This window comes from Onychomys torridus, chromosome X, assembly GCF_903995425.1.
Source record: "Onychomys torridus chromosome X, mOncTor1.1, whole genome shotgun sequence".
In the NCBI taxonomy this organism is placed as follows: domain Eukaryota; kingdom Metazoa; phylum Chordata; class Mammalia; order Rodentia; family Cricetidae; genus Onychomys; species Onychomys torridus.
In genome coordinates, this window is record NC_050466.1 from 96798454 (window position 1) to 96824384 (window position 25931).

Sequence of the window (25931 nt, forward strand, 5' to 3'; positions counted from 1 at the left end):
GTTATCTCCAGTGATTTGGATCCCAGGCTGCTGTTTGGAACAAATTACATCCACTCAACACTGAAGATTTTCACTCTTTATTATCCCCCCCAAACCTGCTAGCCTCTCTTTTCTGAGATGAATCTTACAGACCTTAAGGTGTCTCCTTACTTCCTTCCCCTCTCCCCCTTACCTCTCCTAAGGTCAGGGGCACTAAGGGTTAGAATTTCTCCAGCAAATTCCATGCCAGGGGTGAAGGTAGGCCACCCAAAGGAGAGGAACTTGTCACTCAGCCAAATCTACCCATTCCTCTATCCTAGCTTCATATTGTCTATATCACTAAGGGCAAGGCAGAGGGAAATGAGAATTTCTTTTTGCCCAGTTCTCGTAAAAACTGTTTCCAACAATTTTTACCTCTTAATTGTAGAGAGAAAAATGGAGGAACCACCTTAGGTACTGATAACACGGGCACTTCCATCTAAAGATACTGTGAAAAATACAGGACAGAGCAGAGAATGGTATCTAATTACAATGCATGCAAAGAGCAGAGTTCTAAATTCTATTCTATTAATGCAAGCAAAGATAAGTATTAGTATAAATAGGCATAATAGAAATTGCCATGTTTTACTTTGAGGGTGACAGCAGATTGGAAATGACTTTCTATAAAGGAGGCAGGGAGTCCAGAAAAAAGTAATATGCTATTTTTTATTCCCTTTCTGTTTTTTGCTTTTTATTTTTGTTGTACACTATTAGAATTACATAAGCTATCTGTTGGAACCAACACTTATCCTCCTTGAATGGGGATAAGGACAAGTAGGTATTTAGAAGGGAAACTGTGGCACCCTGAAATAAGATAGATTTTAACCAAATGCAACCGAAGCAGTCCTGCAGGATTTTAAAACTCCATTGCAAAGCCAGAAGTGGTGGTGCATGCTTTTAATCCCAGCACTGGGGAGGCAGAGGAAGGAGGATCTCTGTGAATTCCAGGCAGCCAAGTCTACACAGTGGGTTCCAAGATAGCCAGGGCTATATAGAGAAATTCTATCTCGAAAAACAATAATAAATAAAAGTATATTGCAAAACCTCATTACTTGAGAATGAAGTCAGCAAGCATGAGTCCATGCTCTGAGGGAAAAAATTAAGATCCTATATAGGTGATTAATTCAGCTGTTATTGAGGCCATCTGACATCATTATTGTTTGCCAACTCATTCACCGATTTTTTTTCCTCCTGATTTTGTGTTCTCTCTTCCAACACTTCTCCTTTACTAAAATATGAACGTGCACTACCACTGATTACAATCTGTCTTTTAGAGCCCCAAGGTCTTGTTTCATTTTCTCTACTGTTCTCCCTCTCACTCTATTGTCCACAACTTATTTGAATATCCAGACTTACCATAGCTCCTAATTAGTCAGCCTTACCTACCCAACTTTTCCCATTTTACAGGGAATAGAATCTTCTTCCTGAATCAGAGTGGATTCTCTCTCCTTTTGTTGGCCCTGTGAGATCACTTTGCAGCATAATGAAATGACACTGTGCCAGACACACCCCCTCTAGTTACCAAGGAATGGAAAAGAGAGTACCACACAGTACCATGTCATGACTGAAGGACCACTCCAGTCACAGTAGTTCTCATCAGCTCAATGAACAGTGTGGACACAATAGCATCAAAAATATCAGTAACAATCCCGTGACTCACATTACACATGGCATCAGACCCTGTAACCACCATGTCCCCAAATTTTGAGGCTTCAAGACACAATTCAGTGAACATCCTCATTAAAAATCTGAACCATGTGCTCACTTTGGCAGCACATATACTAAAACAGGGGGAAATGTGGACCAGAAGCAAACAGAAAAGTGCTCTTTAGGTTACACTTACATACATGACTTAGGACTCTCTATTTCATAGCAGTTAGGAAGCAAGCCAGCGGAACAGACGAAAAACTAGGAGTAGGTACCCTGGATGAATCAAGGTTTTTCTTTTTTGGTTTTTTGAGACAGGGTTTCTCTGTATTACCCTGTATATCCTGGAACTGGCTTTGTAGACCAGGCTGACTTAGAATTCAAGAGATCACCATGCTCCTGAATCTGAGTGTTGGGATTAAAGGTGTGTGCCTCCACCATCCGCCTGGAAAAATCAAGGATTTTTGATTTACTTTTTGATTACTAACTACATGGACCTAGGCAAATTACTTGATTTTACTGAAACTCATTTTTCTCATTTGGAAAAAAAAAAATGGGAGTCAACAGATAGTCTTTCTGGTGATTGAGACTATTGAGGGACAAATTTCGCAAACTATAAAGCTCTTTAAGAAATTACAGTGTTAAAAACCCAGAAGGTACAGATGAACAACCCTAGGAAGGAAGAGTGTACTCTTCCTGCTGCCATTTCCTGTAAATGCTGCTGGTAAATATTCTATAGGAAGAAAAACACTATATAACTCCAGAGAAAGAATGTGACTCGGTCCCTGACAATTTTCAGTTGAACAATTAGAAGTATGTGATAAAAGATTTAGTAACTAAAACTGTCAAGGGCAAGATATGTTATGAGGTCAGACTAGATCAAGTAACAGTTATTATTATTATTTTTTTATACAAGGTGGCTCTAGTTTATAAATTAAACTTAACATATGGAAACAATCCAGAACTATCAGCACTTCATTACTGACATTTTAAATGAACAATACCCAAGAGTAACACAATCTCCTGTGAAAATGTCTATTATACAATTTGGGAGGCATATTTCATTCAAAATGACATTTTGTAAAACTAGACGTCTTAGGACAAGTTTCCTCCTTAAAGTACTTGACAGAGTACACAAAATTCCTAGTACAAATTAACATACTACTATACAAATTCTGGGTGGGATTTCAACAGGACAAACATGAACCACATAACACCTCTAAGAATTAATAAAATTTCTTATCAATTAATATTAGTAACTTGTATTAACTGATTTGAAATGTTTTTTATTTCTTAAAATGTCTGGAAGAAAATTTATAAAATTGGAGACTCTAAGGGTACTGAGCAGGCAAGTTATTAAGTAGAACTTACAAATTAATGAAAGCATATTAGCATCACAGAGATTTGAAAGTCCTTAAGATATGCTAAAAGATTAGTATGCTAACAATTTTGCTAAAATTAGCTACTAGATGTTTATACTCTGGAGGTGAGAAGTAACTTCACTAAGTTACTACAGATGGCAAAGGAAACGTTACTAAAAAGTTACAAAACGAGAAAAAATGTTACTCCAATTCTTTTGGGAAAAATGACACCATAAAAATTTTATTTTATTTAATATTATATTTGGTCTACCAGCATTATGCATCATAAAAATGCCTTCAGTACTCATATAAAAAAACTTAAGACAGTAAATGAAGTACATGAGCTTAAATATAGCACCAAAGTCCCATGTAAAAGTTAACTCACAAGCTCAATGTATTGGTTTCAATTTATTTTGTGCATTTTTGGAAAGTAGCTTTAAGTAAGGAGTAAATAATATATAGAGAGGGCAAAGAGCACTTCTTCTCTTGATCTTCTCAACGAGGCAAACAATCTTCTGAATACTTCAGTAAAGTTTTGTCATAAAAATTCTTTAATTTTTCTATTTAAGAAATCTAGCGAGTGAAGAAAATACCAAATCCTGCTAACAAATAATTTTAATGAAACATGTTTACATTGTAAAAGAGGGATATTTTTAAGCAATCAAACAGCTAAACAAAAATAACAAGTATCCCCAGACCTCACTCAGGGTATTGTGAAAACTGGGCTGTCAGTCAATAGATCCAATGTCAGAAAAGAGGTGACCTGTACTGAGTCATCTCATTTATTTCTAAAAACACAAAACAGCCTCCATATGAAAGATGCAGAGCAGTCTTTAGCCAGCTTATTTATCTTGAACTCGGTAGAATTCTTGACACTGGGAGAAAACTTGTGGAGACAGATTAATGGCCAAAGATGAGTGTTCCTGGGAAAACGTTCAGATGCTGGCTCACTCCATTCCTCCCCCTCTTAGATTGACATTGAATTAAAGCACCATTTATAATAAATTCAAAGTTGATAGGCAATTTAACTCCAAATAAAAAGCAGTAGGTCTCTATAGCTTAGCTGCTAAACTTTAACAAGAAATATACTAGAAATCTGTCCATCTCAAGAAACTCTGCAGAACAATCAGACAAGTGCTTTGGAAGCTGCTATTGAAGGCACCAAGCAGCCCACATTTTAAAGTATTAACATACTCATCATCTCATGGTGATCCAAAGCATATCAGCAAGAACTAGGAACCACACCTGTTCTTTCATAGGAAGCAACTGAGTTGCTAAGATCAAAAAAAAAAGATAGTAAGAAAATATCTTATGACAAAGAGCCAAGGATTACACAATACAATCTCTAAAGCTGGGTAGTAGAAAGGTTAACTTCATATTTCTTATATTTCTTTGTCTTGTTAATTTATCTCTAGTATGAGCTAAGGCATAAAGCAGCCAGAGTGCAACTGATTCCAAACAACTTGGAATTTTATTGTAAACATCCCATAAAGAATGGAAACAAATTAGTCCAGTATTCTTTGTCTTTGAAGGTAATTGCTTATAATGACCGACAACTGCCAAACAAAACATCTTTTATAAACCAAGCCAGTTTTGTTTACCTTTTCTCCCCACTGAATTTTAGTTTAATGGACATTCTGCCCATATACAGCATCACATCAACTATTAAATGAATGTTTCTCCATCTTAAAATTTATGGACACTAAGAACAAACATAAAGTACAGTTTTGTTAATACTGTGTAAAGGACTACAAAAGACAGAGATGATAAGTTACAGAACAAAGAAATAAATTACTGATTGCCATCACCACAGTATTGTTTTTAAAGAATTAACAGTTGTAGTACTGCCTAATGTGTATTTGGTGACATATGCAAAGGACACATTTTCCAACTGGGTTTCTAGGTATTTCGATATGGGATTTTTAAAAGTAAATTACTAATGGCGATCTCAATATGTAGCAATAATTTTATTTTTTTTTTAGAAAATAATTACCATGCTTTTATATGTCTAAGTCCCATATTCTAGATTTAATTAAGATAGGTATAAGAATAAGAACTGGGCATACATATAAATAAACACACCTTAAGTCTAAACTGCAGGGCCTTTCTATTGTACTTCTCTCAAAAATGAATCAGAAATTTCCAGTCTGGTTCAAGAATGCTAGGTCAGGTGCAATGTCCATTGCAGAAAGAGAAGTGGAGCTAAGCGCCAGGCCAGATGACAGGAGTGACCAGACCAGAGCGGGGACTAAATAGGAAGAAACCTGAGTGCTAGCCATGTTCCCCAAAATCAGCACCATGAAACTACTTAACCTCATACTGGACTTGAACCCAAACTGTGTAAGTCTGATAAATTAACACTTGGTAAAGAAGCTTTCCTAAGAGATGTAAAGTAAAAACAGCATGCAAATATTTCACCACTAATTTTAAAAACAAGCTTTAAAAATGAGGGATACTATGAAAGCAGTGCTAAGAGGGAATATTTTCAATAAAACATTCATAAAGCCTTTCGTACCACAAAGAGGCTGTGGAATGTGGTTAGCAGTTAAAATAAAGAACTTTAAATATCAAAGGTCTTATTCCTTCCCCTGGAAATATTCACTTCAGATTTCAAATGTTATTGTAATTGCTTAAATGGCTGGGCATCAAAATGTAGTGAAAATCACATGTTAAGACTCCTTTTTAAGGGCATGAAAATTCAACTTTAAAGATAAGTACCAGTTGGCAAATGTGTATAAAATGATTCCATATATATATATATATATGATGTGTATCATTACCACAAACTTACAAATTTTGAAAAATGCTCAAAAAGTTTTATTAAAAAGTTAGAAGTGGTATTCACATCTTTCTCTTTTAATTACTGTATTGTCTGATGACAATCTAAAATATCTGAAATCTAATTTAGATGTATGAGAACTCAATTTTGTAGAATGACACTTGGGTATTTTACTCAGTTGCTTTGCCTCTGGGTGAAACAAAACACTGTATGGAAGAATTTTTGAATAAGCCCAATTTCTGGGGAGGAAAAGAGAAAAATAAACAAATAAAAGGGCAAAGCAAATTAAAAGAATAGAGGGGCACAGTTATATGACAAAATCAGAATTGGTTATCTAAAAGACATGATGACATGGATGATTAAGCATTAAAAAATGCACAGGCTGAGCTCTAAAGAGGCAAATAATTGGTAGACAGTGCCTTCCATATAAAATATTCTCTTTTTTAATGTCTGGGATAAGGTATGTCAAAGTGGAAAAAAGCTACATACATACAAGTACACAAACACTTATACAAAAACAAATTTAGTTATTAGGCTAGTAGGTTTGTGAATGTTTTGGAGAGCATCCTATTGCTAGATGAGATACATACAGCAAGCCAGCAAAGAAACACATGATTCAGTTTTATAAACATATACACATGCTAAGATCATAAAGCTTGGAATCTGAACATTAGTATTTATGAGAAATATAGCTTACTGAATATTCAGATATAGCATAGGATTAAACTTATAGTATGTATGCTCTCATGGGCCTAAATAGAACAGTGGTCTTCATTTGCAGAATTCTTAACTCATTCCCTATTTTCTTTGCTATGGCTGAACCCAGATCTTACTTAGGTTTAAAAGATCTCTAGAAAATGAAATGATAACATATTCAATATGACACAAATTATGACACATTTGTAGGAAGAGGTGTTATAAAACCTAAAATATAAATTGAGGAAAGGGGAAAGTCCAGATTAAAAAAGTAAAAATATCATTTCCCAGACTTTTATTTTCATACTTATGAAAATAATTTGCATGCAAACAGAAAATTATCTGTTTGTTTTATAATAAATGATAACTATGTTCACCTAACATACCCTGGTGACTAACTCTTTAAATTCTAATAACTGAAATCAACATCACAGCAAAATGCTGCTCACTAGTATTTCACAGTATTTCACTACATATAAAATATGCTTAAAAATGTCTTTAGCCTTATTATTCTAATTATGTAAGCCTAGAAAATCTTGAGATTTGGGGAATAAATGTGGCATTTTTATTTTTCAAAATAAATTATAAATAAAGCTCCAGACAGCTAACATCTCACAAATGGCAATTCTTCTACATTTGAAGGGGTCAGCTCTTCACAGAAGAATGTCAACACAAATTTCACACTAAAATGGTACACATATTTGGGTACATCCAGGAATTTAAGGAACTATATTATGTTGGTTGTTGTAGGACAAAATGTTACTGACTCCAGGAAATCATAGGCACAATTTAGTCTAAATGCCCAAGAGATGAATAACTGAAATCGTATATTTTAGTAAAAGTCAAATGTAGACTCTCAAAATGGGAACATTTGGAATCTATACTATGGTTAAAATGGCAGCTGAGTTATAACCAGAAATAGTTTTGGTATATAGTGAAGAAAAACAACAACAACAATAACAAAAATATCAGCTTGGTCTGCTCTCTAGCAACAGACATTAGTGCCATTAACAGTTCATTCTACTTTCTTAAAGCCTGAACATCATTTCTACTGCAAGTGAAAATTGCTTACGGGTATTAGTTCAAGAATAACCGCCCCTCCCCCAACCCCACCAAAAAGCAAAGTTATGTGTGCACTCCTTCCTCTGCACTTAACAGATTTTCAGATGCATGAAATGATTGAAAGCATGAGACAAACATGTCAGCTTAAGAAATATCCTGGATTACCAGGTGTACAGTAAGAAAATGTTTTATCACACAAGTCTGATCTAAGTGCAACGAAATAGCTGTTACAATTGTTATCCCTCCCACTTCAAGAACTGAAGTATCTAGCGAAGTAGCATAACTGTGATGTCAAATCTGAGGAATACAATTGATCTTGGACTGAAGCTCACTTATGGAACCATGTGCACTCTACTGTTGTAAACAAGACCAAAAAAGAGTTTAAACATTTTTTTTCCCTCAACTATAAAATAATGATTCAAAATATCTGCAGTGCAATGAGGCTCTTTTCTGGAAGTCTAGAACAGAAGAACCCTTTGGAATGAGGAGAGAAGAACCCATTAGAGTCGATTCCAACTATTAGCTAGCCAAAATAGTCCAACTCAAGTTAGGTATTGTTACCTTTTAAGAGTCAAATACAAACCAGTAACTCACAGCTGTGAAATATAGTAAGTGGTTGCAGAGATAGATAAGCAGTAGAACAAGTCTCCTTACATAAATATGTTCTACAAAAGCCTAGAGCATATAACACTTAGGAAATTTTGTTACAACTATCAATTTGAGAGCCAATATGATTATTGAAAATTCTCAGCTTATAACTTAGGAGTATTCATCCCTACCAAGCCTGTTCTAGTTCTCCTTAGTAATGAGTAACAGCATCTATTTTCCTTAGGATTTCCAGTAGTTGTCGTTAATAGAGGTAGCTGAGCTACTGTTCAAAGAAGTTATTCTTTGTGGATGAGGATTTCTCAAATGTTTAAGTTACTATTAAGCTACACAAGTTTCTATTAATGCAATAAAATATAACAGGAAAAGAAAAATGGATGCAAGAAACTTTTGCATTTGGCACCTTGTCTAGATTGATACCTCAAGTATTCTCTTTTAATAAAGTTAATGCACACATCAGGACACACCACAAAGATTTGCTACATATTTACAAGGCACCAACCCTTTCTCACCTTAAACGTGAATTAAGCAAATCAATGAAAAGCATATCAAGATACCCCCCACCCCACCCCAAAACTGCAGTATAAATATATACTTCAGTTCAGTACAGTTCATGAAAGTTTGGCCTGGGAAGAGTAAAATAATCCAGATCGTTCTTACAATATAGAAACTGTAAACATTTAATAGCTGCCTTTAGGATTGGTGTATTGTGCAAAAGTTATTATTACTGGGTATAGGAATCAAATGGCAAAAACAAACTATATAAAACTCTGTAAGAAGGTGCTATACTTCTGTGATACAAAAGCAAAGAGGGATATCTTATTGAGATAAAAATGTCATGCTACTCTTAAGAAGCAGAATGCTCCTTTTATGTAGTAAATCTGTAGTGTGTCTGTGGTGTGTGTGTTTGTGTGTGTGTGTGTGTGTGTGTGTATACGTATGTATGTGCCCGCTTGTGTATGCATGTCCACGCATGTGTATGTGCACACATGTATATGTGTGGGCAGAATTTGTTTTAATTTAAGGCCTAATGAGTAAGGCTTGTTTGAACAAATGAAGTGTGGAGATTAAAGTCTTGAAACAAATGTATACTGGCATAATGGAAAAGCACCAATGTGAAAGGAAGCAAAAGTCCCCACACAACTTGCTTTGTAGATTTTCTGGTAAATTCCCTGCAGTAGAAGGCCATTGATTTTATTTTTAAAAATTACTCTAAATTCATTAACTGTTAATAATTCCATCCCATGAGATGGCTAACCCTGGCTTTTTCTGTCATTTTCCGTACTCTGCCTGATCTGGATGTACCAAGATTCAGAGGATCCTCAGTGGACACAAAATTGTCATTATCTGAATCATCATTATATAAAACAGTCCTCCTGCCTTGGTTTCTTGTTTTAATCCGAGGAAGTCTACTGAAACGTCCTGAAAACATCGTATCAAATTCATCATCTGCAACACGTGCTCGCTTGGCTCTGGTGGCTCCTCTAGAGGCACCTCTTCCTCCTCTCCCTCGCCCTCTCCCTCTCCCGGCACCTCCACCTCTTCCACGCCCCCCTCGTCCCCTGCCACCTCTTCCTCTGCCTCCTCTACTCCATCTACCCCATCTTCCCCATCTGCCTCTTCCTCCCGTGCCTCTCATCTTCCAGTTTCGCTTTCCATTGGCATGTTGTTTTCTGAGTTTTCTTTTAGGTCTGGTTTGTATGAATTTGCTATAGTCATGATCGCCATCTACATAATCTTGATCTGTTCTGGAAGTAGATTCAGAGTCAGAATCAGAGCCACAGGTACTTTCTGAACTTAAACTGGATCCTAACTCTCCACTCTCTGAGGAGGATAAATGTGCTTTTTCTTTTGTTTCTTTCATTTCTTTTTCTCCTCCTCCCATGCTTTCATCCTCTTCTGATGCACTGAGAAGTTTTCTTTTGGCTCCTGTTCGGGGCTCTCTGCCATCACCATTTGTAAGAGGCCCATCAACGGAGTGATCTAAAGCAAAAATGAATGATTTTTAAAAATGAAGTCTTGACATTGTAAGATAGTCATTCAGACTCAAAATCAAAACAATCTATTAAAAATAGCTAGTGCTCCAAACTGATTGGACAGAATCATCAAAGGTGTTGGAACAGATACTTAGGTTGTCTGGGCAGAAATTTTAGCAAAAACTTAATAATTATAAGGAAGCATAAATTATAAGTTTCATTCATTTGTTTAACAGGTACTTAGCAATTAAATAGTATGGAACAAGTATTAGTAGAAGGTTGGAACTTGATGATGAATGAGATAAAGTCCTTGCTATCATACATCATAACTCATATACTACTGGGGACAGTCTGGACAAAAACAAAGTGAATAAATAACCAATGCAATTTTAAGTAGAGAGCTAAAGAATGAAAATAAGAGCAAAAAAGTATTTGACTATGTTTTGGGGTGCTATTTAAATCAGTAAGATGTCTTAGGATGTAATATTTAAATAATGAAATGAAGTGAAATGTGGGGGGAAAAGATCTAAGGGAATCTAGTTCAGTCAGGATGGAATAGAAACATGAAATGGTAGATGATTAGAGAGACAACATCCGATTTACATTAAAAAAAAAAACTATTACATAGAGAACAGATTGTAGAAGGTGTTTAAACAGAAGTGGAGATCAGCTAAAAGACCTCTGCAGTCGGTAGTCTAGATAAGACATAATGAGGTGTTAAGAAGTGATAGCCAATCTATTAGAACATTTCCTCATGGAAGACCAGCCAGAACAAATCTTTTATTTCAAAGGTGGAAACAATGGGACCTGCTGAGGGGGTTTCCATGTCAAATACTAAGAACAAAACAGTTTCTAGGCTTTACAGTCTAAGAAACTGGGTAATGGGCAGAAATATTGGCTAAGATAAAAAACAGTGAAGATTGAACAAGTGTGGGCAGTGTGCTGAGAAAAAGTCAAGTTTTCTAGTTTTAGATTCCAGTAGAAATCTAAAAAAGGAAATTAAAAAAAACAACAACGAACAAACAGAAGGTAGCTCAATGGTAATACGCTTAGCATTCACGAAATCCTGGGTTCAGCTCCTGATATACATATGCATATGTATATACATAAGCATCCCAAAAAGAAATGAAAAATCATATAGGTATACAAGCTGGATCTCATAAGATTGGAGCTAGAGAGAGAATTCTGGAAATAAATTTTCAGTCTACGGAGAGAAAATAAAGGGAAAGAAAATGGATGAGGAAAGCAAGCTATGTTATGTTGACATTTAAGATAAAATTGTTATGTTGAGGCCATAACTGCCAAAGTGATTACATTTGGAGATTGGAGATTAATCAAGGTCTTAAGTATCATAGAAAAAGGAAGAGACTTGGAAGTTTCTATCTCTCTACCCACCCCCAACACACATGGCAGGGGGTGGAGGCAGAGACAGAGCAACACACAGAGAAACAGAAATATAGAGCCGTATAAATGGCCACAAAGAATACAACTTAAATGTGGTATTCTATAAGCCTGATGAAAATTAAGCTCGTCAGATAATAATCTCCATGCACCTTCATTCTTTGGACTTAGAGCCTCCAGAAGGTTGGTAAAATCAAAGTCTGTTGTTTAAGCTGCTCACTCTGGTATGTTGTTATAGCTACCTAAAGTGACTAGTACACTCAGCTAGAGACGGAGTTGGTGTCACAAAAAACAAAACAAAAGCAAACAAACAAAAAAAGGGGAGATAAGACATTTCAGTAGTATTTAAGAGTTATAGTGGGACTGGAGAGATGGTGCAGAGTTTGTTTGCCAACACCTACATGGGCAGCTCCAGGGAATCAGATTCGGTCTTCTGGCCTCCGGGGCACTGCACTAATGTGCACAAACCCACAAACATATACACATTACCACAAATACAAATTTAAAAAGATATACAGATTTAACAAGGTTTTACAACTATGTGGATGTGAGAGGTAAATGGAGAGTTCAGATTACTGTGTAGGGCATGGTGGTACATGCTTCAAACTGCAGTATTCTGAAGGTTAAGGCAGAAAGATAAAAGAATTTGAGGTGAGCTTAGACTACATAGTGAGAGCACACCTTTAAAAAGAAAAGATTTAAGTTGAATGAAAAGGATGACCTTGAGACACAAAGATAATGAACATGAATGGAACTTACTTTTAGGAAGCACCTGGAAATGAGACTGAAGTTTGAGCTGATACATTTACACAGCCACTAGCATCAAGCAGACTGGTTTAAACTAGAAATGGTGGCACACGCATTTAATCCCAGCACTCTGGAGGCAGAGGCAGGCAAAACTCTGAGTCTGTGGCCAACCTGGTCTACACAGTGAGTTCCAGGCCATCTAAGAACTATATAGTGAGATTCTGGCCTATAAGGAATATGATGACTGGCTTAGTCAACAGATTTATTAGAGTTCTTTATTTGTAGGAGCCAAAAATCAAGTGAGGTACAATAGCAGAGAACTGCAAGCAAAGCAAAGCAAAAGAACTATATAGGAATAGCAGTGGAGTCTCTAAGGCAGTAAAGAAGAGCTTTAGAGGAGGTAGTAAACAGTGTCAAGTGCCACAGAGATCAAGAAGTCATGTACTAGGAAAAGGAACACTGGCTGGGCTGTCTATATTACCAGTGATTTGGGGAGAAGAGCTTTTGGGAGAGTGCCTGGTGCTATAAAGAGAGAAAGGGTCCTGGATGAAAGAAGAGGCAGAAAATACAGGCTACTTTGTCTATAAGCTTTTCCCATGAAGAAGAGTGAGGAAGTCTATGGCCTAAGTATGACCAATGCAATAGAATCAGAGAGAACAAAATTATAAAATGGCAACTATAAAAGTACATTTTAAATCAGTAAGTTTCCATTGCTTGTCAGTCTTTAACTCAGATCAACTACATGATGTTCCAATATTTTTCATATAACCAAATATATACTTATAGTCTATTTTAGCACATCTGTTGATTATAAAACAATGAACAAGAAAAATTAATATCCACTAAAATGTATATAAAGTTAAAAGGATATTCCAGTAACATATTTGTAAAAATAAATTAAATATTTTTACAAACTTCAAATAGTTGAACATAGAACTTTCTTTGAGCATGTTCAAGGTATGTACAGGACCCTATATAAGAGCTTCCGACTAATAGTAAACTTCAAATATTTATAAAATCAATTCTCTTGGCATACAAGATGGATAAATATGATCATGAATTAGGTCAATGATTTCTGTAAGCCCTACATTTTTCCCTTCAAATATAAAGTCATTGAAATAGCCTGTAGGAATGAGAGCTTTTAAAATATGAATTTTTAGTCTTTCTCAATTCTTATTGACATGGCTTAATATATGAAAAATCTTAAATGCTTCTGACAGTATGGTTCTTATGCACTTAGAAGAAGAATTATTCATTTAGTTTTTTTCCCCTTATTCATTTCAATTTACATTTTGTTCAAAAGCAATTAGTACATACACATCTGTTCTTAATTGTGGCTATAAAATTCTTTTGACATAAATTTGACTGTATTACAATTCTTATTAAGTGCCAAGACATTCTAGTTGTACTACCCTAATACATCAGCTTTTTAAATGACTGATCATTCATCATAAGAAAATAGAGAATAAGCTACCTCTCCAATATTCAATTTCCTACCTTGTTTAACTGGTAAAACTCTATTACGAAATGATTTGGCTTTCCCTGGGTCATGGCTATTTCCACTTCTGCTATATCCACTGAAACTCGATGGAGAAAACGGCCCATCTCCTTCATCATCAAGTAGATATAGTGAAACACCTTCAGCAGCATCTGAAACTTACATTTAAAAAGATTGTAATGTTAACTTCATTTCATTTGTTTCAGGAAATTTAATATAGGCTGCTTTAAAAATTCTACATTCACTATCTTACAATAAAATTAAATGTTGCTTTACAACTGGTAGCACATGTATATTCCCAGCTAGGAGGACAGTGACCCTAAAGTCCAACCCTGAAAGTAAATATGAATATCTGACCACAAGAAAACAAATAATTTATCATCACTAGACTTTCAAACATAAAATGTCAAAAAACCACCCTAGGAAATACCTCCATCACATATTTTATCTTCAAGTCTTATATTGACAAATATATGTACCAATTCTTTGAGATATTATAGACAATAAAAATCATAAAGTTACAGAACTTTCAAAAGGACATTTAGATTCTTCTAGTTAGGTACTAGAGAGAGATGGCTCAACATTTAAGAGCACTGGCTATTCCAAGGTAGATTCCCAGCACCCACATGGCTGCTCACAACCATCTATAATTCCGGTGCCAGGGGATCTGACATCCTCTTCTGGCCTCTGCGGGTACCAGGCATGCAGATGGTGTACAAATGTATATGTAGGCAAAATACTTATAAACACACAATAAATTTTTTAAAAATGAACTTGAAAATCACTTAGTCAAACAAAGAAACCAAATCACTTTAACCTAATATCTTACTGGAGGGCCATACAACTAGCAAGTAGAATAATGATTAAAATGCAATTTTTCTAAATCCAAATCTATTGCTCTTTGCAGTATAAACAGTGATAGCACTTCTATATCTTTTAATCAGCATCAAACTGTAGAACACAAAACCCAAATATATATTTACCAGGAGAAGAAAAAGGAGAACTAGTCCTGGCATAAGACACTGAGGTATTCTGGTCATTTTTAGGCTGTAACTTCATTTGCTTCTGTTTCCCTTTTGGACTGTAAACAAAAAAAAAAATATATATATATATATAATTATGACTTTTTTTCTGTTAGTAATTCAATATGATAAATAACATGACACAAAATTCTTAAGGTGACCAAAATGGCAACTACCTAAAATTCAAGTGAAATGCCTAAAATAGGTTATCTGACAAAGTTAAGCTTCAGTCATTTAATAAAGTAAATAATTAAAGCCGGGCGTTGATGGTGCACGCCTGTAATCCCAGCACTCGGGTGGCAGAGCCAGGCGGATCTCTGTGAGTTTGAGGCCAGCCTGGGCTACCAAGTGAGTACCAGGAAAGGCGCAAAGCTACACAGAGAAACCCTGTCTCGAAAAACAAACAAAAAAAACAAACAAACAAAAAAAACAAAAAACAAAAAAACGTAAATAATTAAAATTTAAAGCATAGTGAAATCCACATAAACAATACTTTGATTTACAAACTCCATTTTCCCACAGGAACAAGAGTTCTTGGGTCTCTTGAGAGATCCTGACTTTATTCATAAACTTTTGTAGATGAGTAACACACACAAAATGCTTTAAAACATAAAATGCTACATCAACATAATATACCTAGGAGCTCTGCTGCTGGATAATGAGCTGCTGCTGCTTCTCAGGCGCTTTCTGTACCGTGGCCTTCTCCTCTTCTGACTTTGGATTGCTGACTTATATTCAGAGATGATATTTTTAATGTGACTTTCAAATAAGGCAGACAACCTCAGCGTCATGCTATAGATCTGGAAAGGTAGAAAGTACAGCCTTGTTTTAGCAATTACCTTTAGTTATGGGAAAAGCATGAACATATCTGGACCAACATGAACATCATTGCAGATGAAAAACACATACTATCTATTTGAAAAATTCTTGAGGAATTAAGATGTCATTTTCATGTAATAAAAAATAATAAAAACTTTAAAAGATAATATTTGGTGCTGTGAAAGTCAGGGAAAAAAATCCTCATATAAGAGGGAATTTTCACTGAAACAATATTCTAAAAAAACAGTTTGAAATATGTACCACAGAACTTTAAAGATATACCTATCCTTTGGCTAATAATTTTATCTCTGGGAATCTGTTGTTTAAGGAACCATCAGGGGACTGTACATCCACGATAAGCATATTCAATGATATTAAAGACATTGGCTACAGTCATTATTTGTGTAAAATGGGAAATTATTTTTAAAGACTCTAAATTTGGATACTAGTAAAAAACAAAACTAACAAAATCCCAATAAACCATGAAATGATCAGATAACCTTAAACAGTCATAATATAGATCAGATCATCTCTCAACCCTCATCAGAGAAACTTTCTCTTTAGAGAAAATGGCATTTAACATTGAGACCCACAATTGGTCAAAGTGCAGAAAACAAAGGGTAAAGTGCTCAGCCCCAGTAAGACTTTCATATCTCAGCCCAAGGCTCAGGGATCTTCACAGAAGAGAGGGCAGAAAGACTGTAAGAGCCAGAGGTGGTGGATGACTTCAAGGAAACAATGCTTGGCAGACAAAGCAGGACAGATGCACAGAGAATGGGAAAGCATGCACAAGACCTGCACAAGGTCCAGACAAGACAAGAATTCCAACTTAGAGGGCAGGAAGGTTGACATGTAATCCTACCACTAGCGGAGGATTTAGAGCATTTAATAGATGCCGGGAGCAGGAAAGTCATTTTTTTTTTAAACACTGTGAGCCCCTTGTTGGCTGACCAGAACAAGGTCTGACACACACCAGCACAAGCCCTAATTGCAAGACTGTCTGGGCAACACAAATTGGCTTGATGACAAATGAATTAGAAGAAGAAAGTAATCTCAGCGTTGGGTGGGAAGGGTAATAAGTGATTATATTTTAAAAATTGTATAAAATTCTCAAGTAATTAATAAAAATTATTTTTAAAGTCATAATACATATATAACAATAACTTGAAATATGAAACCTAAACTTTTAAAAGCATATGAATGTTAAATATTAGTATAGCTAGGCCTAGAAGTAAGCACAATAAATATTAACTATAAATAAAAATGTGATAGTTTGATTTTTAAAAGTTTTTCATATTTTCCAAACTTTATATAGAGACTGTATTACTCTAAAAATTATGATGAAAGTGGAAAAGCAAATGTAAAAAGAATTTACGCCTAGAGAAATTGGCGAAATTGACTGTATATAAAGTAGTTGAAAGAGGTATATATATGCCTACCATGTAACTAATTTAACAGTTAATTGGACACTAGTGACTCCAAAAGATAAATATTACTGTTACTATTTCTTGTTCTTGGGATATTTGCAGTTTTGACAACACATAGGGGATTTATTTAATGTGAGTATGAATAAAGTTGTAACTTCCCAATAGGGATCGCCACTTGTAATAGCAATGGGAATATCCATATTAAGAGCTAATTAAAACACTTCATATAAATTAATATTGTCAACTACCTTTATATTTATCAGTTCATTTCCTGGAGATTTGAGTATTTAAATTATTGACTTTCCTCTCTTTGTCTTTTCTCTGGCAGATGTAATTATCATTAAAGAATAAAGAAGAGTAAGATAAGAGAAAGAAAAAGCTGCTTAATTTCAGAATGGTTATTCTGAATGTATATTGACATATGCCTTAAAAAATCCAGAATTCAGTAACTGTGTCAAAATATTAGAATATACTTGTTTACAAATCTTAAAAACTGTGGAAGGAAAACTGCCTGCAATACATAACTGCCCATTTAATATTAGTTTCATACCCTTGACTTTTTATTAGAAGTATAAGCTTTGGAGTTGCTGAATATTTGGCGAACATCTTTATAAAATTCCAGAGGACTATCATAATTTCCTGATTCCAAAGTTTCTTTCACAGTGCTGAAGTCCATAGGTGTGTCTATAACATCTTGATAATCCTACAAATAATAATGTGTTACATTTAAATACTCAAATTACAAAACAATTCTAAATAAAATAGCACTGAGAATTACATTACCCACTGATGCAAGTTATCTTGACACAAACACTACCTTGTCTACCAACTACTTATTCCCACTCCCAAACCAACTCCTTTTTAGGTTTCTGAAAATACTAGGAGTTTAAAGGGTTAGAAGAGAAAAGTCAAAGACACTGGCTTGAGCTGCTGATACCATGAAGTTACCTAATGACAGATGATGGGATTATTCAGGTGTAATTGAAGAGTTCCATTGCACAACCTACCTACACATTTCCAGGATTCTGAGTTATGAGATTTCACATTAAGTTGTTACTAGCTGAAGTCAAAGTTGACTGGTCATGTTTGTGCTCCCTACCCCTCTTTTCTGTCTCTCTATGCAGTGGAAGCTGCCTTTAAACTCATGATTCTCCCATATCAGCCTCCCAAGTTCTAGGGTTCTACTTCTGCACCATCACATTTGGCTTCCTTTTGGATCTCTAACCAATGTGATTTTTTTTATTTCATCTCTAGTCGTCAATCTCACTGATTAAGAGCTTAGTTTGAGTTTAATTAGGAAAAAGAAAAAAAATCCATTTTAACTTAAATCTTTTGTCTAGTTATTGTTTTCCTAGGGCTGTTGTATATGATAATATCTGAAACAGACTTATATTTCCTCCTACCATGAATTCATAAATTTGAGTAAAATACATAATAAGTATTCACTCATGCTACTTAGAATATTAAGAAGTAGAACTACCACATTTTCATCTAAGAAGAAAGTGAAAAGAGGAAAAAAGTAACAGAAAAATGGTATTATAAAGAAGAGAAAATGTTTTCCAAAGTATGAAAAACAATTGCTTTAAATAGATTTCCTTAAGTTATAAAAACACCAAAAGTATATTTCAAAAGACTATGCCTTATAAAGCACTAATATTTTCATAAGGAATAATGTCAGAACATGGGTAATCAGACAAAAACTCAGATTACTCAGATGACTATTTAAGGAGACCCAAGTGGGAATCATCGTCTGTGCTACAGACATAATACAGTCCACTGAATGTTCTCCGCTTTGCTGCATGCCTTTCTATCTGTATGTCCAAATAAACAACTATATGATGTCATGAAAAACAGCTGGGAACACATGCTGGTTCCAAAACCAAAATAAAATAATTAAAATGACCAAAAATAATTAAACAAACTTATAAAAAGAAACTAAGTCGAATTGAAAGGCAAACTGAGCAAATTGTACAAAATTCCAAATGGAACACCACAAAACTAGTCTAAGCCTACCTCAGAATGAGATGGATCTTGTCTGTCTGGAAGAGCTGATGCTGAGGGTTCTCCTTCTTGCTGTTGCTGAGCCTATCAAGACAAAGAACACAGACGGTTTCCATATCACCACTCTAGAGTATCCATGAAACTGTGAGTCAAGGCTCAAAAATCCATAAATCAAAATGATATTTTACTTGAAAAATTTCTGTGTTCACCATATTCTGCTTTGAAAAACACAAGCCTAATGTGTCCTCCTCAAACTTCCTACAAACAAATCAAACTTAGTTGAATGTAATATTGTTACTTAATTTTCTTTCCAAGACATACACACGATGTTTTCAAGTGTCTATACTATATGGAATTATCATATATGTATAAAAAGAAATCCAAGCCACAGGGCAGAGCAGTGCATGCCTTTAATCCTAGCACTTGGGAAGTACAATGTCAGCTTAGGACACAGTAGTCCCAACCAGCCTAGAGACCCTGTCTAAAAGTAAAAAGTAATTCTATAATCTAAATTGTCATAATGTTATCTTTGTTGAAAAGTAATGTTGGTATATGGATTACTCTATATAGCCATTCTGAAAACAAATTCACTATAAATTAAACAGGTCTGACATATTATTATTAAGTCTATGGTGTGTAAAGGTATCACTAGAGGTTTGTAGACTATACTAAACAAATAAATTAAAGCATGAAAGTAAAGAAAAGGGTTTTTTTGTTTGTTTTCTTTTAGACAGGGTCTCACTATTCAGTCCTGGCTAGCCTGGATCTCTGTGTAGACCAGGCTACCCTCACACTCCCAGTTATCCACCTGCCTCTGCCTAGGATTAAAGGCATGTGCCACCACATCCAGCTGATTAAAGTTTCTTTTAGAAACTGTGTAATTTACATACGAATTCCATGATAACTATTTTCCAAAGTTATAACTAAAAGGAAAAAATTGGGGAAATTGTTCCTAGATCGATACTAGCTTGGATAACTAATGGGAAATCATCCTGTTGGCAATTATTTAAACAACGGTAAGCTTACTGGGTTGGAATGAGGATCTCCTGCCTGTCGAAATGGCTCTGAGTCTTCACGTTCATAAATAAGGCTCAGTAGTTCTTTGCATTGTTTTTGCCAAGCATCAGGATTACACTTGAAGGACTGTTTTCTGCCTCGTTTGACCTACAAATTTAACAGAATTAATTTTTCCATAACCATTCCTTGATTTTCTCATAAAAGCCTAATATTATCCAAGTCAAACTCCAAGCAGCTGAGCTAATGTATCTGTCATTTGAATAGCATTCCCCTGTATAAGACACAACAACTACTACTTATGTTTCTTAGTTTAAAGCATCATTCTGTCTGGCAAAAAATAAACCAAAGTGAATGCCAACAAGTCTAGTATTCTGAATTTTCTTTAAAAAAAAAAAAAACAAAAATGCAAATAAAGTACAGACAAGTAAATATTTCCCCACTCCCCTTGACTTCAAATGTTGGCCTGTGGCCAATATGAGCCTGAACTGTTTCTTGAATTGTAAAGACTGTTTATTTAGACAGTATAAACAACGTAATCTATGCAGAGTGCCTGCTTCTCTTGTGGGAATCTGGGATGAAGGTATGCCTTAGTCAGAAGTTGCCTCCATTAGCAGCAGTCACTAGTAAAATTCTTGGTAACTGAGTCACTAATCACACACGTTTTTCTGTTTTGATTGCTGTGGGAAGAATGTGCTGTATGGCCCCTCATAGGAGGAGGAGGACATATGGGAACCTGTATGGTTTCATCCAGCCCTTGCTGTCTTTTTTTCCTGTGATTGGGTTGCATATCCTGACCCACTGCTGTAATAAACGTACATCACGTATAAGCTATGTGTTTACTACCAAGAATCCAGAATCCAGCTACTCTTTTTTTTGTTTGTTTTAAAGTTAGTTGTATTTAGCTTACTATTATTATTATTATTATTATTATTATTATTATTATTATTATATTTGTGTTATAATTTTACACATCAGCCATGGGTTCCCCTGTCCTCCCCCCTCCCGCTCCCACTCCCACCTCCCCCCATCCCCTCCTCTCCATTCTCATCTCCTCTAGGGCCAAGACTCCCCTGGGGATTCATTTAAACTCTTAAAGATTGGGTTAAGACTTTGGGATCTCGTGACTCAAAAAACCTGGAAATGTTTTGTTCTCAGCAAGTCACTGATTTACTCACCCTTCTTCCAGATGAAGTTCCAGGACCATCCGAATCTAAATCAACCATTTCTGTATCCTAAATTACAAGAGGAAAAGTGAGAGCTGCTGCTAAGGTACGTTAGAAATGTTAAAAAGCAAATGCACGCTCACACGTGAACGGCAAAGAAAACGACAGTTAACTTTCCTTCACTGGAGCAGACAGCAGAGCAAATGTAGGAAGGAGATTCACTTCAAACTTTGGCAATATGCTGTGTACAGGTTAGAAAACACACTGGGAGAAGAACTGAAAAGAATTTCCTTTTAAACTAGAACAAGAAATGAGGAAAAAGGTGAACTCTGTAGTCAAATAAGCGTGAGTATTAAAAAAAAAAAAACAACCTTATTCTATTTGACTCATTCATCTGATATACCAGAATTGAGAAATATTCTCAATTAAACATTGCTATTTCAACAATTAGTACATTTTCCCTAGGGAATTATAAATTTGTCCTAATTCAGTTAATTACGTCTCTGAGAGATAAGTCTGTCTCAAGACCAAAGTCAAGACCTAGGCACCACTGGTGAAGGGCAAAATAACTACACAATACATAGGAGAAATTAGATCAGAACATATTGATATTACTTTCCAATTAAACCAAGCTGTTAAAACTTTACCTTAAATTTCTAGTCTAAGCAAAACAGTACAAGTTTGTGGAGAAATTCTTATTATATCAAACCCTAAATTAAAATATATTTATATTAATGGTTAGAAAAAATATAAGAAAAAATAAACAATTTTGCTTGGATTTTTAATAGGTTAATATCTAACCAGTGTATTACATTTTCCATATTACTTGTATAAACAGCATTTAGGTATATTAAAATACATGATTTTATAGTCACATAAATTTTTACCAGGAAAGTGTCACATGAGATTCACAATTTTAAAGATAAATGATGCAAACAAGATGTTGTGGGATAATTTTTTTGTATACCGTAAAGATGTATCTCTGCCTAAGGTGCCTTCTGATTGGTTTAATAAATAGCTGAATGGCCAATAGCTAGGCAAGGAGAGACTAGGCGGGACTTCTGGGAAGAGAGAGGAACTCAGGGTTACAATCTGGTGCTCCTGGAGACAGGAGATGAAATGCCAGTGAGAGTCAGACATACAGAATGAAGGAGAGGTAAAGAGCCATATGGCAGAACATAGATTAATGGAAACAGGTTATTTGAAGTTATAAGATCTAGTTGGGAACAAACCTAAGCAAAAAGCCAAGCTTTCATAATCAATAATAAGTCTCCGTGTCATTATTTGGGAGCTAGTGGTCCAAAGAAAATCTGACAAGAAAGACTAGCTATAACAAAATAAACATGAAAAGTATCTTATGACCCTCCCATAAGATCTAGCATATTTGATTTATTTTATTTTATCTCTGGGGTGAACTGTTTTCTATTAAACATTCTGAATTAGCTAGTGGTACATGATGGTCTTGCTGAGAATATGAATTCCATTTCAGTCAGAGAAGATTGACTGTATTTAAAGCTTCCAAAAGGGAATGAGGTAGAAACTCCATGCATCTATTAAAACATTTAGACATCGAAATGCATAACTTAAAGATCTTTTGCTATTTTACATATAATATTGAGATAAAATCAGTAGTAAAATTAGCATCAACTGAACAGTTTTTTTTTCTTTTGTTTTTTTAAGACAGGGTTTCTCTGCATAGCTCTACCTGTCCTGGAACTCTCTCTGTAAATCAGGCAGACCATAGAACTCAGAGATCTATCTGCCTCTGCCTCCCAAGTGCTGGGGTCATAGGCATGCACCACCACTGCCTACCTCTAAGTAAACATTCTTTTAAAACTTTGAATGCAAAGAAAAAGACAAAAAACACACAAGAAACTCATTAAATAAGATAAAATGCAGGTGCTCTGTCTTATTTTTTTAAGGGCTAGAAACCAGTTGTTGATTGTGCATTATATAAATGCACCAAGTTTCAAGGGATAACTGGTTACCTATCTCTGACAATACCTTGTACATAGCACACCATTAAATTTTGGTATATACCATCTGAATGTGGCAAGATGTTAATATAAAAGATTCAGCTACCTTCCTAAAATTTTCACTATTCATAACCAATTATAGTATACACTAATATTTACTGTGGCCCAAATACCAGAAAAGAAACAGTCATACTCATGAAGCTGTGATTCTTACCTCCTCTGCATCACTGCTGTTTAGTTCTTCAGCTTTAACTTTCTTGTATGTATCCAAAATATCAGTACAGCTTTGATCCCTAAGAAACAAGATAAGTAAGGCAAAATACATTCCAATATTTAAAAAATAGAATGTTAGTTAGTCTCTGTAGAAAATAACAGCACATCTTACCCAATAAATCGAAGTAAGACATCAGTCACAATCTTGGCTGCTTTAACTATAGGACTATCTGGCTCATTGAAAGTCCTAGCATTATGCTCAATATAGCGTACCTCCCACATTAATGCTGATATTCTCCTATAAAATAAAAGATCCTGTTAGTCTTGGCCTGATACATTTGAATTATATACCTAGAATGTGCATTATTAGACTATTAGTCATTTTATCATTGTATGTCAAAGGTATTTCAATACATGTATGTGACACATATATATTGTGTGACTTATGCATGTTGTTAAAACATCAGCACGGATCAGTGGATAACCTGAAAATCTGATCCCAACACTCAGGATCCCACAGTTGAAGGAGAGAACCAATTCCTGAAAGTTGTCCTCTGACCTCCATATGTGTGTGGTGCCACAGGTGTGATGCCACACACACACACACACACACACACACACACACACACACACACACACCCCACACACACATTAAAAATAAATAAAAACCAAGCAAAAAGTTCACTGATAAATCAAAAAATCATGTGTAGTTTAAGGAAAAGGACAAAGGAAAGAAAGAAGAAAGTAAAGCAAGGAAGGAAGGAAGGAAGGAAGGAAGGAAGGAAGGAAGAAAAAGAAAGGGAAGGAAGGAAGGAACTTTATTTAGTGTGGAAAATAACACATTTCCATCTAGTTATGTCAGACATATTATCAAATGAAACAATACCTATTTTATAAAATGCACCCATTTCTCAAGTACCAGAGGCAGACTAGCTCACGGAATGCTGCAGTTAGTGTAAAATGGGCACAGCTGAATAAAGCACCAAGAACCGACCTTCAAACCATTTTATAATAATTTTTCTCCTAAGCTAAAATAAAGAACAAATAACTTGGTCTCTCTCTCTGTCTCTGTCTCTCTGTCTCTCTCTCTCTCTCAAGTAAATTTAGCCAAGGAGGATTTTAAATGTGCTGCATTATCTCTGTAGCATCTTGATCATGATACATTAGATTATTACCTAATCTGCATCTAGTAAACAAATTTACTGTAGTTTTTGTGTTTCACACAGTTGTGCTACTTATGTTTTCCACTGTCTTTTTGTCCATCTGCAAATGTGATCAAGTGTAAGGAGCTTTGGAGTATGTTTCTGGATGACTAGTGATCAAGTGTAAGGAGCTTTGGAGTATGTTTTTGGATGACTACTGGTGAAATTACAGACGACTATATCAGACATTAAAAAAAACAGATCTTAAAAAGGCACAAGAAACATAAACTATGGCTTCTGTAATAAATTATAAAACAAAACAAACCTGTAAAAGCGGTTTTCAAGTCTTTGTCTGATGGTATTGAGGTCAGTTGGATAAGCAACTACAGTACAATACAAGGGGTAGGCACTGAGATCCACTGGAACAGCAAAAGGGCTGGCAAAATCTACAAAAATCACCAAAAAAACCCACCAAAAACAGCTATTAAAGAGAACAGCATTCTTGTTAGTTAATATTCACATAGTGCAATATACCTAATTATATAAATTAATGTCACTTTTTCTTTGGACATAGTATCTTTGAATCATGCATGATATATTGGTTCAAATTAGATAAAATGAAACAAAATTAAATGAGAAATGTGCCAAATTTCATTTTATGTCTTTCCTGAATAAATGCTGAACTTCTCCCAGTCAGGCTCAGGAAATAGCTAGAGAGCCAAACTGACTCAAGAAAGAAAAAGGGACTTATATGCCTGCCTTCACTATTGGCCCCCAGAGTGATGAAAAAGTTTTATGAGTAACTAACTACTTTAGCCAAAAACATAAAATGTTAACATTAAACCAAAATCATTGTACTTGTTGAATTAAATGTAAAGTATACTGTGATAAACAATATTTCTTTGTGTAGAACTTAAAATTCTGCTGGCTTTCCAAGCTCCCCATTCTTTTCCTACTAATTTTCCATTCACCATACCCAAGGAAAGAAGGTGGTTGATGCCCTGAATAACTCGTTCACATTCCTCATCTCTGGAATGAGCTCCCCACTCTCCTTCCTGGGGTTTGTATAGCAAAGCAGTCAGTTCTTCCTGGGACACAGGAACACCAGCACCAACTTCATCTGGAAAAGCAGCTAGGTACAAAATAAAAAAAAAATACAAAACAATTAGCTTCCAACATCAGACTGCTGTCATTTTGCTTTCCCAAGAATTATAGTTAATTTTTAAAGGTATATTTACTTCCTTCTGGAATTGGCTCCATATCCCAGGGGCTCATCTTTTCTCTTTCATTATTGTCCCAGCTATCAACAAAAGAAGAAGATGCAAATCAGATTCCCAAGCATTGCTTTTCATGCAGTAAC

The 25931-nt window shown here is 35.2% G+C and overlaps 1 protein-coding gene across 1 annotated transcript in view; it reads right to left on the bottom strand.

The window, feature by feature from the left end:
* Positions 1-2235: 2235 nt before the first annotated feature.
* The window catches only part of Brwd3 (bromodomain and WD repeat domain containing 3), a 108055-nt gene continuing 84359 nt past the window's right edge, over positions 2236-25931 (bottom strand). The window contains exons 29-41 of the mRNA XM_036174419.1: positions 25810-25871; positions 25548-25703; positions 24897-25017; positions 23602-23727; positions 23431-23509; positions 21253-21309; positions 20087-20224; positions 19073-19144; positions 17610-17762; positions 15450-15613; positions 14775-14872; positions 13791-13949; positions 2236-10152 (exon numbers count right to left, since the gene is read on the bottom strand). Of these exons, the coding sequence (XP_036030312.1) occupies positions 9398-10152; positions 13791-13949; positions 14775-14872; positions 15450-15613; positions 17610-17762; positions 19073-19144; positions 20087-20224; positions 21253-21309; positions 23431-23509; positions 23602-23727; positions 24897-25017; positions 25548-25703; positions 25810-25871 (2140 nt within the window). The 3' untranslated portion in view covers positions 2236-9397. The remainder of the gene's footprint in view (positions 10153-13790; positions 13950-14774; positions 14873-15449; positions 15614-17609; positions 17763-19072; positions 19145-20086; positions 20225-21252; positions 21310-23430; positions 23510-23601; positions 23728-24896; positions 25018-25547; positions 25704-25809; positions 25872-25931) is intronic.